This window comes from Hyperolius riggenbachi, chromosome 4 (assembly GCF_040937935.1).
Source record: "Hyperolius riggenbachi isolate aHypRig1 chromosome 4, aHypRig1.pri, whole genome shotgun sequence".
In the NCBI taxonomy this organism is placed as follows: domain Eukaryota; kingdom Metazoa; phylum Chordata; class Amphibia; order Anura; family Hyperoliidae; genus Hyperolius; species Hyperolius riggenbachi.
In genome coordinates this window covers 328,585,656-328,598,851 of record NC_090649.1, presented here as the reverse complement: position 1 = coordinate 328,598,851, position 13,196 = coordinate 328,585,656, and the positions used below count along the sequence as shown (strand labels likewise).

Genomic DNA, 13,196 nt, shown 5'->3' with positions numbered 1-13,196 from the left:
GTCATGATTGTTCTACTTCATATTGCTATTTATTAACCGTTCCTATATAAATGCCAAAACAGCTTTTTGTGGTTTTCTGGAAAAGTTTTATAAACTAGTATACTGTTTTTTTTGTTTGTTTTTTTGTCCCATGCCGTTGACATACCGTGTATATTTTTTCAATTTTGAATATGGAGCTCTTAGAGAAAAAAAATACACATTATTGTTTGTTTTGGAATATTCAATCAAAGTGTTAGGGAGTGTTAGCAGATAAATATTCAGATGTAGCGGTTGAATAAATTAAAAATTGTTTGTATGTTTTTCTTTATTAACTGTTAATGAAGTTACTTGGCTTGGTATTTGCTAACAGGAAAACTGAGGTCAACATGGAATATATTCCCCCAAGGAAAGGAAGCCTGTCCACTGACAGAACATTTTGTATGGTTGGACACCACATATCTGCTCATGAAGACATCATTACAGTGGCAGGGCAAATGACTCTGGGTAATTTGTTGCTGTTTAATGGTAGGTCTAGAGTCCATACATTTTATTTTTTATTTTTTTGTTTAATCAAAAAGGTTTATAGTAGAATGATTAAATTGCTTTGAAATGAAAGTTTTATTTATATCCCTTTTAGCCCACAAAAGAGAGAAGTGAGTGCACACCAATATTTCATGCCTGATATACTGTAATCAATAAATACAACAAGCGGTACAACATCCAGATTAAAACAGATCCATATGTAACATATTCAAAAGAGCAAAGTGTTCAGGAGCAGCACACCAATATGCTTAAAACTTCCACATCTTTTAATAGCAATCTTCATTAAGATCCAGGCATGATAAAAAAACATATACTTATCATATCCTGAAGGCACAATATACAGCAGGTGGAGGTGCGGAGGCAGGTTGACGATAGTTTCGCCCCTCGATTAGGGCTTTTTCAAGACCATATGACCCCTCTTCACTCCTCAATCACTTATATAGCTCTGGCCACACCCCCTCAATAGTGCACTGGCCAATCACAGACTTGACACAGATAGCTCCCACTTAAATTGAATCTAAATGTTTGCGCCGTTTTACACTGTTACGACCGCGTCATATGATGTGTGCCGCGTCAAACGTCAATGACGACTTGCATCACAGTTTCCGCATTCCACGCGTAGTCCTCCTATCGATCTATTACGTAAAGAAGTAGCGTCATACGTAATTACGTACGTGTTTGTCTCTATATTGAAAGCGGAGCCATCTTGTGGTCAGAACACTAATTGCAGCTTACTACCTTGTATCCTTTTTAGGTCCAAGTCTTGGTGCTGAAGAAGCGTTTGATCTTTATTGCCGGGGTCCAGATTTTACATCATTAATGACATGCAAGCATGGAAATAAAAGTATTGATCATTGCAAGTACATTTCTCGTGGAATTCTACACAATGACCAGATTTTTGACTTTCTCATGAAAGATCGAGGAATTGATATGAGCATGTTAAGTGTAAGTTTTATATTTAGTGATTTTACTACAGTGATAAGTTAGTGTGTAAAAGAAGTGCTTTGAAAAAGTAGAAGCAAAAATGTAAGAACAGGTGCAACTCTGTATTGTCACCAGAGAGTTACAGGGCCACTATTGTGAAAAATTTTAAATTTTTAAATCTATTAACAAATACATACATGTAGTACCTTTCTCCCAGAGTGAAGTTAGCTATAAATTACATTTATCCAATGTCGCTGTCACTTAGGCAGGGTTCAGACTTTGCATGCGAATGTGCGAAAACATGTTCACAGCACTTTAAATGAAAGTCAATGGAGAGTCACACTGCTAATATTCTCAAAATGTATTTTGCATTTTCCCATGTGCAAAAAAAAAAAAAGCCTTGCATCTTGCACCATAAAATTCACACATTGCATGCAAATCCTTTTTGACCTTGATTTGCTGTGGTAAAAAAAAAAGTGTAAAATTTGCATTTTAACGCAAAAAAAAAACTTTTACAATATTTTACTTTTTCTTTCTTTTTTTTTTTTTTTGCTATAAATCTGAACCCTGCCTTACAGTAGGCAGTAAATATCTGACAGGTTTTGGACTGGTCCATCTTCTCGAAGGCCATTCTCTGTACAAGGTAGTCCCTGGTTAACGAACGAGATAGGGACTGTAGGTTCCTTCTTAACCTGAATCTGTTCTTAAGTCAGAACGCTGTGCCATCTCTGCCCCTTTGCCTCTTATGTGCCCCCCTTTGCCTCCAGTATCCTCCTCTGTGCCTTTCTGTCCCCCTCTATGCCTGTTTGTCCCATTCGCTGCCTTTGTTCCCTCCCTGCCCATTAGTCCCCCCGTGCTCGTTCGCCCCCCCTTTGTACCCCCCCCCGTGCCTCTGTTAGCCCCCCCCCGTGCCTCTGTTAGCCCCCCCCGTGCCTCTGTTAGCCCCCCCCGTGCCTCTGTTAGCCCCCCCCCCCCGTGCCTGTTAGCCCCCCCCCATGCCTCTGTTAGCCCCCCCCCCGTGCCTCTGTTAGCCCCCCCCCGTGCCTCTGTTAGCCCCCCCCCGTGCCTCTGTTAGCCCCCCCCCGTGCCTCTGTTAGCCCCCCCGTGCCTCTGTTAGCCCCCCCCGTGCCTCTGTTAGCCCCCCCCGTGCCTCTGTTAGCCCCCCCCCCGTGCCTCTGTTAGCCCCCCCGTGCCTCTGTTAGCCCCCCCCGTGCCTCTGTTAGCCCCCCCCGTGCCTCTGTTAGCCCCCCCCCGTGCCTCTGTTAGCCCCCCCCCGTGCCTCTGTTAGCCCCCCCCCGTGCCTCTGTTAGCCCCCCCCGTGCCTCTGTTAGCCCCCCCCGTGCCTCTGTTAGCCCCCCCCGTGCCTCTGTTAGCCCCCCCCGTGCCTCTGTTAGCCCCCCCCGTGCCTCTGTTAGCCCCCCCCGTGCCTCTGTTAGCCCCCCCCCGTGCCTCTGTTAGCCCCCCCCGTGCCTCTGTTAGCCCCCCCCGTGCCTCTGTTAGCCCCCCCGTGCCTCTGTTAGCCCCCCCCGTGCCTCTGTTAGCCCCCCCCGTGCCTCTGTTAGCCCCCCCCGTGCCTCTGTTAGCCCCCCCCGTGCCTCTGTTAGCCCCCCCCGTGCCTCTGTTAGCCCCCCCCGTGCCTCTGTTAGCCCCCCCCCCGTGCCTCTGTTAGCCCCCCCGTGCCTCCGTTTTTGTTCCCTCTATGCTTCCGTTTTTGTTCCCTCTATGCTTCCGTTTTGTCCCCTCTGTGCCTCGTTTTGCCCCCAATGTCTCGTTTTGTTCCACCCCCCTTGGTGCCTCAGTTTTTTTCCCCTTCTTTCTCCAAGTAGCAGAGCTGGACTCGCCTTTCAGCCCGAGTCCAGCGCTGTCGGTCTACTCACTCTGCTTCCTGCAGCCTCTAGCGTACAGCACTGCTTCCTGTATGTCATGTGACATACAGGAACCTGTATGTTATGTGACATATAAGAACCTGTATGTCACATGACATACAGGAAGCAAAGCGATGCTAACGTGAGCTGAAAAGTGGCGTGGAGAGGAGGATGGACAGCTTTGGACTCGGTTTGGAGGTGAGTCCAATGCTGCTGCTGCGGGAGACATGCGCTGGCACTCGGGGGAAGTTTGAAGCCACTTCTTTCCTCACTCTCCCCACGCTGTAATGATGTCATGGCCATGGGACCGGGCCGTTCATTTTAGCAGGTCCTTTATAAGTCCAGGGTCTACCTGTATTACCTTTATTCTTTACATAAGCAATCCCTGGAAAGGATCTGGCAGACCTTCCTACTTGTAAATTATTTTTGCAGTGTGACTGAAAATAAAACCCTGAGAATCCGCCATGAGGATCCTTTTGGATCTGTCCAAAACCTGTCATATTTGTCAACTACTGTGAGTGACAGCAACATAAAAAAATAGTAATTTATAGTGCATTTTAAACTTGGACAAATGTACATTTGATACGTAGGCATACAGTTGTGCTCCCAAGTTTACATACCCTGGCAAAGTTTGATTCCTTAACCATTTTTCATAGAATATGAATGATTCAAAACACGAGAAGTAAATGCTCACTCCCAGACAGCAATCTGCCATTTTGTATAGACTACAGACAGCCTGTCAGCCAGTCTAGTATAATTGTATACATCTGTGTCTGAAGTACCAAATCTAGCAGGAATTGCGTAGATTCAGCAAAAAACAGGTGAGCAGCTTGGTCGGACATAATCATAGACTGTCACCAGCAGGGGGCACCACGTGCAGGTATACCTCTCAATAACCCCCTCCCGAACCACTACCTGCATCTGTGTCCTGGAAGACCCCTGTACTCATTGACTCGAGGAGGGAATGGGTGGGACCAAACAAATTATACCTTAAATTATACCTCAACTTTCCCTTCCTGCCAACAGATACTTCATGTATCTAGACCTGATTTGTATACAATTTCAGGTTCTTTACCTTTAAATAAAGGAAACGCACACATTCGGCAAGGAATATCATTTGCAATCAATTGTCCCTCACGTGTCATTTATGATTGATGGGTTGGAATCCTGGAGTGGCAGCCTGGTTATAGCCTCATACCAGTGGGAAAGCCTCTGTGTGCGCTTGCTTGGATCAGACGCCACATTTTCTTTGGTGTTGCTGTATTGTCCTGGCTACTTTTTTATTGGTTGAGCCGTGCAGAATTATTTATTACGGCCTGATGAAGGGCGCTTGTATTATGTAAAAAGCCTGAAACGAACGTGTCGTTGCCTCTAAAACGTACGCCTGTAAAGGTTACAAATATCTATCGATCAAGCCAAATTACAGTACTTGTCAGCGCATCATTTTTATATGAGGACTAACTTTGCATATCTGAAGAATTGTTCTTAAGATCTTTTTTTTGTTGTGTTAATAAAGTTTTTTCTATTTTTTGCACTACAAGATTGCGTCATAATCTGACTCCTTTAGCCTAAAGGAAACATATGTTCAAGTGGGTGAGGTGGATTGCCCGATAAAGAGGACTGTGGTTTTGGCCCTTTACCATATAAAGGACCTCACCCGACTATCTGCTTTGAAGATAAGCAGCTAGTATGGGGAAAGCATCTAACAGGAACTGAAGAGGTTAAACACTACGTGGGTGGTAGAAACATTTGTTCCACCTGCGAAGCCTGCGTTTCCTATCAGCATGTGATCAGCAGGACCTGAAGCGGACAGGAGCTGTTTCTATTGGCTTCTGCTCCTGTCAGTCGTAGCTTATCCCTTCTGCTTGTGGCTTTCTCAGTGTTACTGCTCTCATATCACTTTATCGCCAGCCCAGAGCAGCCGGTAATTTTTCAGCTTGTTGACCCATGTTCTAACTTTTATGAATTGACATTTACTGACATTTGTGGAGGTATTTACCGCACAAGTTGGTAATTTATCTCACTGCTCGGTAATTTTAGCTTTTCATGCGGTAACAGCCTTTAGGAATGGACATTTTCCTAAGTGCTCAGTAAAGTCAGCTGTTTTCAGCATTACCGCAATGGTTTATTAATCTCGGCCATTGTGTATACTATAGGAGCTATCTTTTAAGAAAGACATTTTATTTTATATGCTGCAGAGTGGTATTCAGAAGTGTGTGTGATGAGGGGATGGGGGTGCATACAGATTTCAGAAGACTTTTTTGACTATAGGATGTTCCATTCTCTCACGAACACACAAAACACTTTTACATTTTGTACTAAGAAAATTTGTCTTGTGAAATTTCATGTAGGATCTTTAAGTTGTAGTATATTTTGAACTCTTAAACTGCTCATAAAATGTGTCTCTTGAATACTTTTTTCATTTCAGGACAATCTTGCAATTGTGTATGACATGCATAGCCCATTCCAGTACACAATTTATGAACCAGTAATTAGGGTAAAAGGAAGCGTGAAAATTGCATCCTCTCAAAGACCATTCAGTACGAAGGAAGTATCAAGTAAAACGCTAGACACTCAGGCTTTGAAATTGCTGCAGCCTTGTGTAGAAAAGAACATACACAGTGTTTTGCATGAGATTGGAGGACTTGGAGCCATGGTGTTTTTATTTGCTCAGGTATGTCTTGGTATGACACAAGATTGTGTTGACATCATGTAAATTTAGGGGACCACTCTGGTGAGATAACAGGCTTCTGTGTGTTCAGTCTTATTTGAAACCTTTTCTTTCACTCACTGCAGAATTTTGTTGATAATTTACTCACTACCAGATGCTGCTGATCATGACTCCCCTCACTAGATATTTCATCTTATATAATGGGAGATTCTTGGAAATGAGCTTCACAGACCATGCGAGCGTTAAAGGATCTTCCTCCTTCTGTTTCTCTTAACAAACCTTATATTCTGGTGCATGTAATCATCAGAAGAAGGCATGATTTGCTAAAAAATGTAACTGTAGGCAATGCCTTCATCTACAGTTTTAGGGTGGGCAGTAGATGTGCTAATCCTGAATCTGCTCTCTGATTCTTATCTTAGAGTTGAAGCGTGTAGCTATACCACATGAAAACAGTAGCAAGCTCTTTTTACTATAGTGATATCTATTGCAACAAGTGATGATCAGTGAGTTCTCCTAAATTCACTATGGTATGGTACGGTACTTTTGATATATCAGTTAAATATTGATTCAAAACGTTTGTCCTTTACCTGACTGAGATCAAAAGAATCGTGCAGGAGGCAGTGGGTTGGAGCAGTATGCGATCAACATTTGTACAGCTTTGTATTGCATCAAGCATACAAAGCAAGTGACTGCAGCGCTGCAGTCCATATTAGACACGATTTCTGTTGAAAACGTGTTTAATATGTTCTAGTGCAAAGCATACGACCAGGTGTGCCAATACCACGAAGATCTTGATTGTCAACCTGATCTAGCACAAATTTTATTTTACAGAATAAGCCTAGCTTTAGTCATATGCTCACTCTTTTAAGTATGTATGCCACAGTTAACTCTCTGAAATATTTGCTTATTATTTTGCTAATATATATTCTTTTAAATTATGGTATGTAGATTGTGGAGATCAGCAGTTGTGAAAAGACTCAATCTATGGGATTAGAGATTATTTTGTCCTTAATCAAAAACAACCAGCAAAGAATTCAAGAAAGTGAGAACTGTGACCTCTATTCAATGATTCATCGAGTTTTAGTATGTCCTAAAACTATTGTTGGATTTCACACATTAAAGGTATGTGCAATCTGTTCTTTGTCCGTGCCTTTTAATGAGCATGAGATAATAATAATAGCAGAAGAAATTCTACAAACTATACTATTCAAAATTCCCACTAGATATTTTAGGGAAAGTTGAGTTAAAATGTAAAACTACAGAGAAATATATGGTAACATGCATAGACAGACAGACAGACAAACAAGTCTTCCAAATTCTGAATATTGATGTACCAAACAGGCTTGGAGAGTCTCCTGCAAGCACTGAAACTTGCCAAACCTGTCCAGCCTATCTTACTGTTAGCATTATATAACTTGGCTATTCTAAAAGATACCCCAAAACATCACTGTAGCTGAAGTACTACTAGCTATGGCTTAATCAAGCCCCAAACGATTATTTGACCTCCCCACTCACAGCAATGGTTGCAGTTTTAAACAACACTATTCCATTTCACAAGCACAGGAAAGTATAAACTCCCTGGGACCTACTTCCTTAAGATTGAAACGGGACAGGCTTGCAAGTTATGAAAGGACTGAAGCCTCCCTTCACGTGCCCCATACCTACTAAATCACCTTCCAACTTCATCAGTCACTCTTGTACCGTGGTTTCCTTGGAGGGGGCATGCTACTCAACCTCTTTCCTATGCTATTTTAAAGGGGTGGCATGGCTGAGATGCTAGCCATACACAAGTTAGCCACTTCTCATTCTATGATGTCTAAATTAGCTACTCTAAAGATTCCTGTACATGAAACTCACGTCTAACACTAAAAAATGCCACCGCATGCGCACCCCCGAAGCTCGTGCACCCATTCAATCGTGATTGATTACTGCTGTAGCAGCAAGGTTACAGTAAAGAAAAAAAAAGTTAAAAGGGTGTTTACCTTAAAAAAAAAAAAGTGACAGTGTCACATTAAAAAATAGTGTTTTTAACCCCTACCAGACTGACTAACCACTTGTGTCACTTTACTTGGCCTTAAGATTTATGGACACCTGTAATAACTGCCACCCATAGCAATCAGATGCGATCATAGGGTGACACAACGCTGTATTGATGCATTGCTATGTTGTTGCCTAGCAATACATCTGTATAACACTCGGTTCCCCAAACTGTGCGCCCTAGCGATTGCATGCAATCACTACAGATGCACAGGTTGGTGATAATGGTTTTCTACATGTCCAACTAGTGATGAAATGTGACATATATATCGTATCTCTAACTGAGATGATGCAAATTGTTTATTTTTGTGGTGTTTTAAAACTGTGGCACTTGTCATGTAAAACTTGGGAAAGATGAAACATGAAAAAAATATGTAATTTTTGCGTCTGTGGTTTACAATGCTAATTTTAGCTTTGATGAGCTCTATTGTTTAGTACTGTATTTTTTTTTAGTTGTGCAGTGTATCCATTATTTTCTTCTAAGGACTATATTTAAATGTTTATTTAGAAATGTCTTTATTTTACAGGCCCTTCTGAAAGGATGCACTGGCGATTATTTGCTTCTAATAGATGAAAATGAGCAGCATGTTCTCAATTTTGACTCTGCTGCTGTGATTAAAGATGTTCGACTGCTTGAGCATCTGTTGCTAGACTGGAAAATTTGGTCAAAAGCAGAGGTGTGCGACAATAAATATTTTCATTATTATTGCATATATACAGTGATGAGATTTGTTGCAGTACTTTACTTCTAGCAATGTGTCACTAACTGTCTCTCAATGGAGCTCGTAATCTAATTCCTTCCACAGTCATAGCTTAATCCACAGTCTTAGCTTAATACTCCTACCATAGCCTAAGTCTCTAAGGCCCGGTTCACACTGGCAATTAAAGTGGCAAATGGATCTGTGAAAAAGGACCTGATAAATGGTCGATCAGATCCGTTTTTACTCCGTTGCCGTTGAGCTGCTTTTGTTCCGTTTCTCCACGTCTCCCCCAAACCCCCATCACCAAAGTGGATTTTTCTGTCTCCAGCAGTCCGTTTCTTCACTAGTGGGAAGAAACGTTCTGTTTTCTCATGGCCCCCAATGCAGTGGTTCAGCGGCCGTTTCCATTCTGCTGGGCTCAGCGGTCCGGAAAAATTGATCCAGCAGATTTTGTGTTGCGTTCAGCGGATCCTGCGGAACAGATACGTTTGAACGGACAAATGGGAACGGATCTATTAGCATTGGATCCGTTCCCATCCGTTAATATCCGTTCCCTTCCGATTTCGGAACGGACAGTTTTTTAACACTAATGTGAACTTGGCCTAATTTGTGGATAAACAGTTAACCGACCAAAACTAGAGTACCCATCACGCAAACAGAGGAAGAATATAGAAAAACTCCATGCAGATGGTGTCCTGGTCAAGACTTAAACCTATAACCCTACCGCTGTAAGACAAGAGAGCTATTTTCCAAGTAACCACTGTACTGCCTCACGTTGTTGTTATAGCTAAGAATTATTGTTGTGGTGTTTTATTTTTTTTTTTTATCCTAGTGACATTTTGTTGCAGATAAAGAAGGATATCACGGTTTTGAGGTTGCCATCAGCAATTTGCAGATTCTTTTTCACATACAGTAAAGGTGCTGGAAGATTCTGGAATGCTGTATTGTTCCTTTTGTTTGTAGCATTAGAACTGCTTTTTACATTATTCATCCAGCCGATTTTGGTGTTTCAGTAGGGAAAAATCTGATCTCTAATTGCTCACACATGAAGGGTGTTTTTCTATTGTTGACAAGAAAGTCCCTTTATTCAAACCTCATATATTTGTGTATTTGATGCTGCATAACGTTAGCATATAACAATTTGAATGCTAGAAGTATACAATTTTGTTCCATTTTTTAGCAGACTCGGAGTTGCCTCTAACGTCACTTTTCCTTTCAGCACTGTAGTATTGCTGCCAAAGGTGGCTCCAAAGAGCTTATTTTGTAATTTTCCAGATTTCTGCGTGGCAGTTTTCCCCTATGAATGGGCATAAATATACTGAAACATTCTCCATTGCAGTGTTATTATTTCTCTTTTTGTCACAAGTCTTCAATGAAGGTATTGCTATTCTGCAACTGACGCTCCCAATGACTTGTTTGTTTTGCATAATGCTGAAGCAATTGTAAGGGTGGCCACTAATGATCCAATTTTTTTCATCCAATCTTACCAAATCTATGTAGTAGAAGAGTAAACTACGTGAATATATTGAATGAATACTATAGGCTTTCCCTTATATTACATAGAAATGGTAAGATTGGATGAAAAAGATTGGATCATTAGTGGCCACCTTAAGAGTGTGGCAAAATCCACTTGCCTTATTTAATAACTTTGGCTTTCTGCTGCCCCTACATGGCTTGAACGCTCATCACATGACTTGGTCACTTTTATCACCCTGCCCAAAAAAACTTCCTACTGGGGGCAGAGGTGAATGGATTGGGCTCTGGGTAAAAGAGACAACATTGTTGTAAGATGTAGTACATCTGAGGGAGCAGTGTCAATGTGTCAAAGTTGGATCGATGGCACACTAAGGGCCCGTTTCCACTAGTGCGAATTCGCATGCAGACAACGCATGCGGATTCGCATAGGCAATACAAGTGGATGGGACTGTTTCCACTTGTCGGTTTTCATTTGCGTTTTTATGTGCAGGATTTTTCTGCACGGTAGACCCTGCAGAATTCGCCTGCGTGTGGAATGCAGGCGAATCGCAGGCAATGTATTTAATAGGGAAATCGCATGCGTTTTTTGCATGCGTTTTTTCCCGCGATTTCGCGGGCGATTTCGCATTGAAAGTAATGTAAATTGACACAGGCAGTGACATGGTTAAAATCGCATATACCCTGCCTATGCGAAATCGCATGCGAAATCGCGGCAAAAACGCATGCGGAATCGCATCCGCATGCGATTTTGTCAGCGGTGATATGCGGCGATTCCGCACTAGTGGAAACGGGCCCTAGGGTTTCTTTTATTATTATGTTATAAAGGTGAAAGCCTGGCAAATGATCATATGAAGATTTTAGATGTATTTCTTGAAATTTGAATAACAGACGAATCACCCTACTGTGAGCTTATTCTCCTCTTTCTCTCATTCCTTTCAGGCTGGTGTCTGGGAAACATTACTGACCTCATTAGAGATTTTAATCAGAGATAACCATCCTCATAAAGTGTTCAATATAAAGCAACTGCTGAAGGCTTCGGTGGTAAATCACTTCCTGCTTGCCTGTCAGATTCTTCAGGTGAATTAAAATTATAATCTCCTATTGTGATTAAACTTACTAATGTCTAAATTTCACTTCAAGCGATATTCATTTTAATGTCTAATTTCGGACCAATTTCACTAAGCTCTTGAATGCTTCTGGTGTAGTATACCATAGTTTCATTTTAAATAGACCTAATCAGCTAATAGTATGCTAAGTAAATTACAAAATTTTTCCCAAACCACCACACTTTTAAATGACATTTAGTTGCCTAACATTAAAAGCAAACCTGTACATTAACAGGTGTTAATACATTATTTCAGAGCTTTTTTTTTTGTTTTGTTTATTTTTTCAACTTTAAAATATTTTTAGGAAGTAGTAATAGTGAATAGCTCTTTAGCATTTAGGTACCTACCCTCAATTTTAATGATACAACAGCTAAAAAATGGCAGACCGATGAGACCCTGACAATTTTCAGAACTGATTTTGTCTTCAATTGGGCAGGCAACATGTTCTTCACACAACACTTTTTAACAATTAAATGAAATAAACATGTGCATACTTTAGACAATTGGTAACCATTAATACCAGCAATAGCTGTAAATTAATTGAGCTGTTGGAACTGTCCTGTTTACCTCACACTTTCAGAACATACCTTCGGGGTGTATGCTAATTGTAGAACTGCTGTGCTTTGCTGTCATTGGTAGGTACGGTCCAGCCTAGATAGCTGGTTTGGAACAAGATCGAAACTAATTAAATACTTGCAAACTTTTTTTAATAGAAAAGATTGCATGGTGCCAGTTAATGCAAGATTATCTACGCCATTCCAGTGTTCTGTAATTTGACACAGAGAAGAATGGTTTCTTATGTCATTGGGCTTATTGGTAAACTCTTACCGTAGTTAAATATTACATTTCAGAAGTCACCTTAATGTTTCACAACTAATCTGTGATTCAATTGTGTACGTTTTTTTGTTTTTTTTTGATTATGAGGTATTCATCTAGGCACTCACTTAAGTACTACTGCAGTACTAAGAAAATCATCAAGCTTAGAACTTTAGAAGTAGAAAAACTGGCTGAGGGGAAGAAGAAATAAAAATTAAAAAACCTCATTAAAGGCAGTATTATTCATTAAAGAGGAGCTGTCAGCCAGGATACTATCTCAGGAAAAAAAACCCATATATATAAGTAGATAAATACTTGCTCTACTTACATAACATATGTATTGCACTGTCCACGTTATGATTCCTGTGAATTTTATAAAGGAAAAGTAGAAAGTCCTATTCTAGACAGTTTCCATATTTACTGTGGCCATTTTGAAGCCAGTCCTGATGTAATATCCGCCCTTAGTCTCCTCTGCCTGATTTGCCTGCCCTTCACTATAGAGTGCATTGTTTCAGCCTGATAAATTTTGGCCAATCAGAGAGGAACAGAGGTGTGGGAGGGGAAAACAGGAGGTTAAGAGGCTTCAGCCAATCAGGATGCATTCGTTAAGTCTGAGAGGAAGTGGAGAAGCAAAAAGACACCCCAGCATGCCCTGCAACTTCTTTTTTGTGTACCAAATTTTCTGTGTACCAAATAAGAGTCATGTAAACTGGGGAATGATAATTTATCAACAAGAAAAGTAATACTGATTTTAACTTTTGGATTGCCTGATTAGCATCCTTATTACTTGCTGACCAGATAAAAATAAAGAATTGATTTTTGATTTTATGCCCGAGAGTTACTCTTTTTAAAGAGGTTATCTGGTTATTTTCTTTCTTCTGGTAGTGATCAGTGCTTTCATTATGTACTGTAATTGCCTTAAAACAGTAGATTGCACAGATACCTGCACTCAACTGGTGAACAGTGTTTGAAGCAAATGCCTCTGTTTGATTGAATTACATCCCAATAAGTAGCTGATACCCCCACCCCCTTTCCCATGAGAAATTTTTACCTTTTCTCGAATAGATCAAGGACATCT

General features: G+C 41.0%; 1 protein-coding gene across 2 annotated transcripts in view; it reads left to right on the top strand.

Annotated features, from left to right (window-relative positions):
- Nucleotides 1-13,196, top strand: part of LYST (lysosomal trafficking regulator) — a 287,630-nt gene that overhangs the window by 121,087 nt on the left and 153,347 nt on the right. For both annotated transcript variants that reach the window (XM_068231777.1, XM_068231776.1), the window contains exons 14-19: nt 350-504; nt 1,277-1,467; nt 5,740-5,985; nt 6,931-7,104; nt 8,547-8,696; nt 11,136-11,273. In XM_068231777.1, coding sequence (XP_068087878.1) covers nt 350-504; nt 1,277-1,467; nt 5,740-5,985; nt 6,931-7,104; nt 8,547-8,696; nt 11,136-11,273 — 1,054 coding nt within the window. The remainder of the gene's footprint in view (nt 1-349; nt 505-1,276; nt 1,468-5,739; nt 5,986-6,930; nt 7,105-8,546; nt 8,697-11,135; nt 11,274-13,196) is intronic.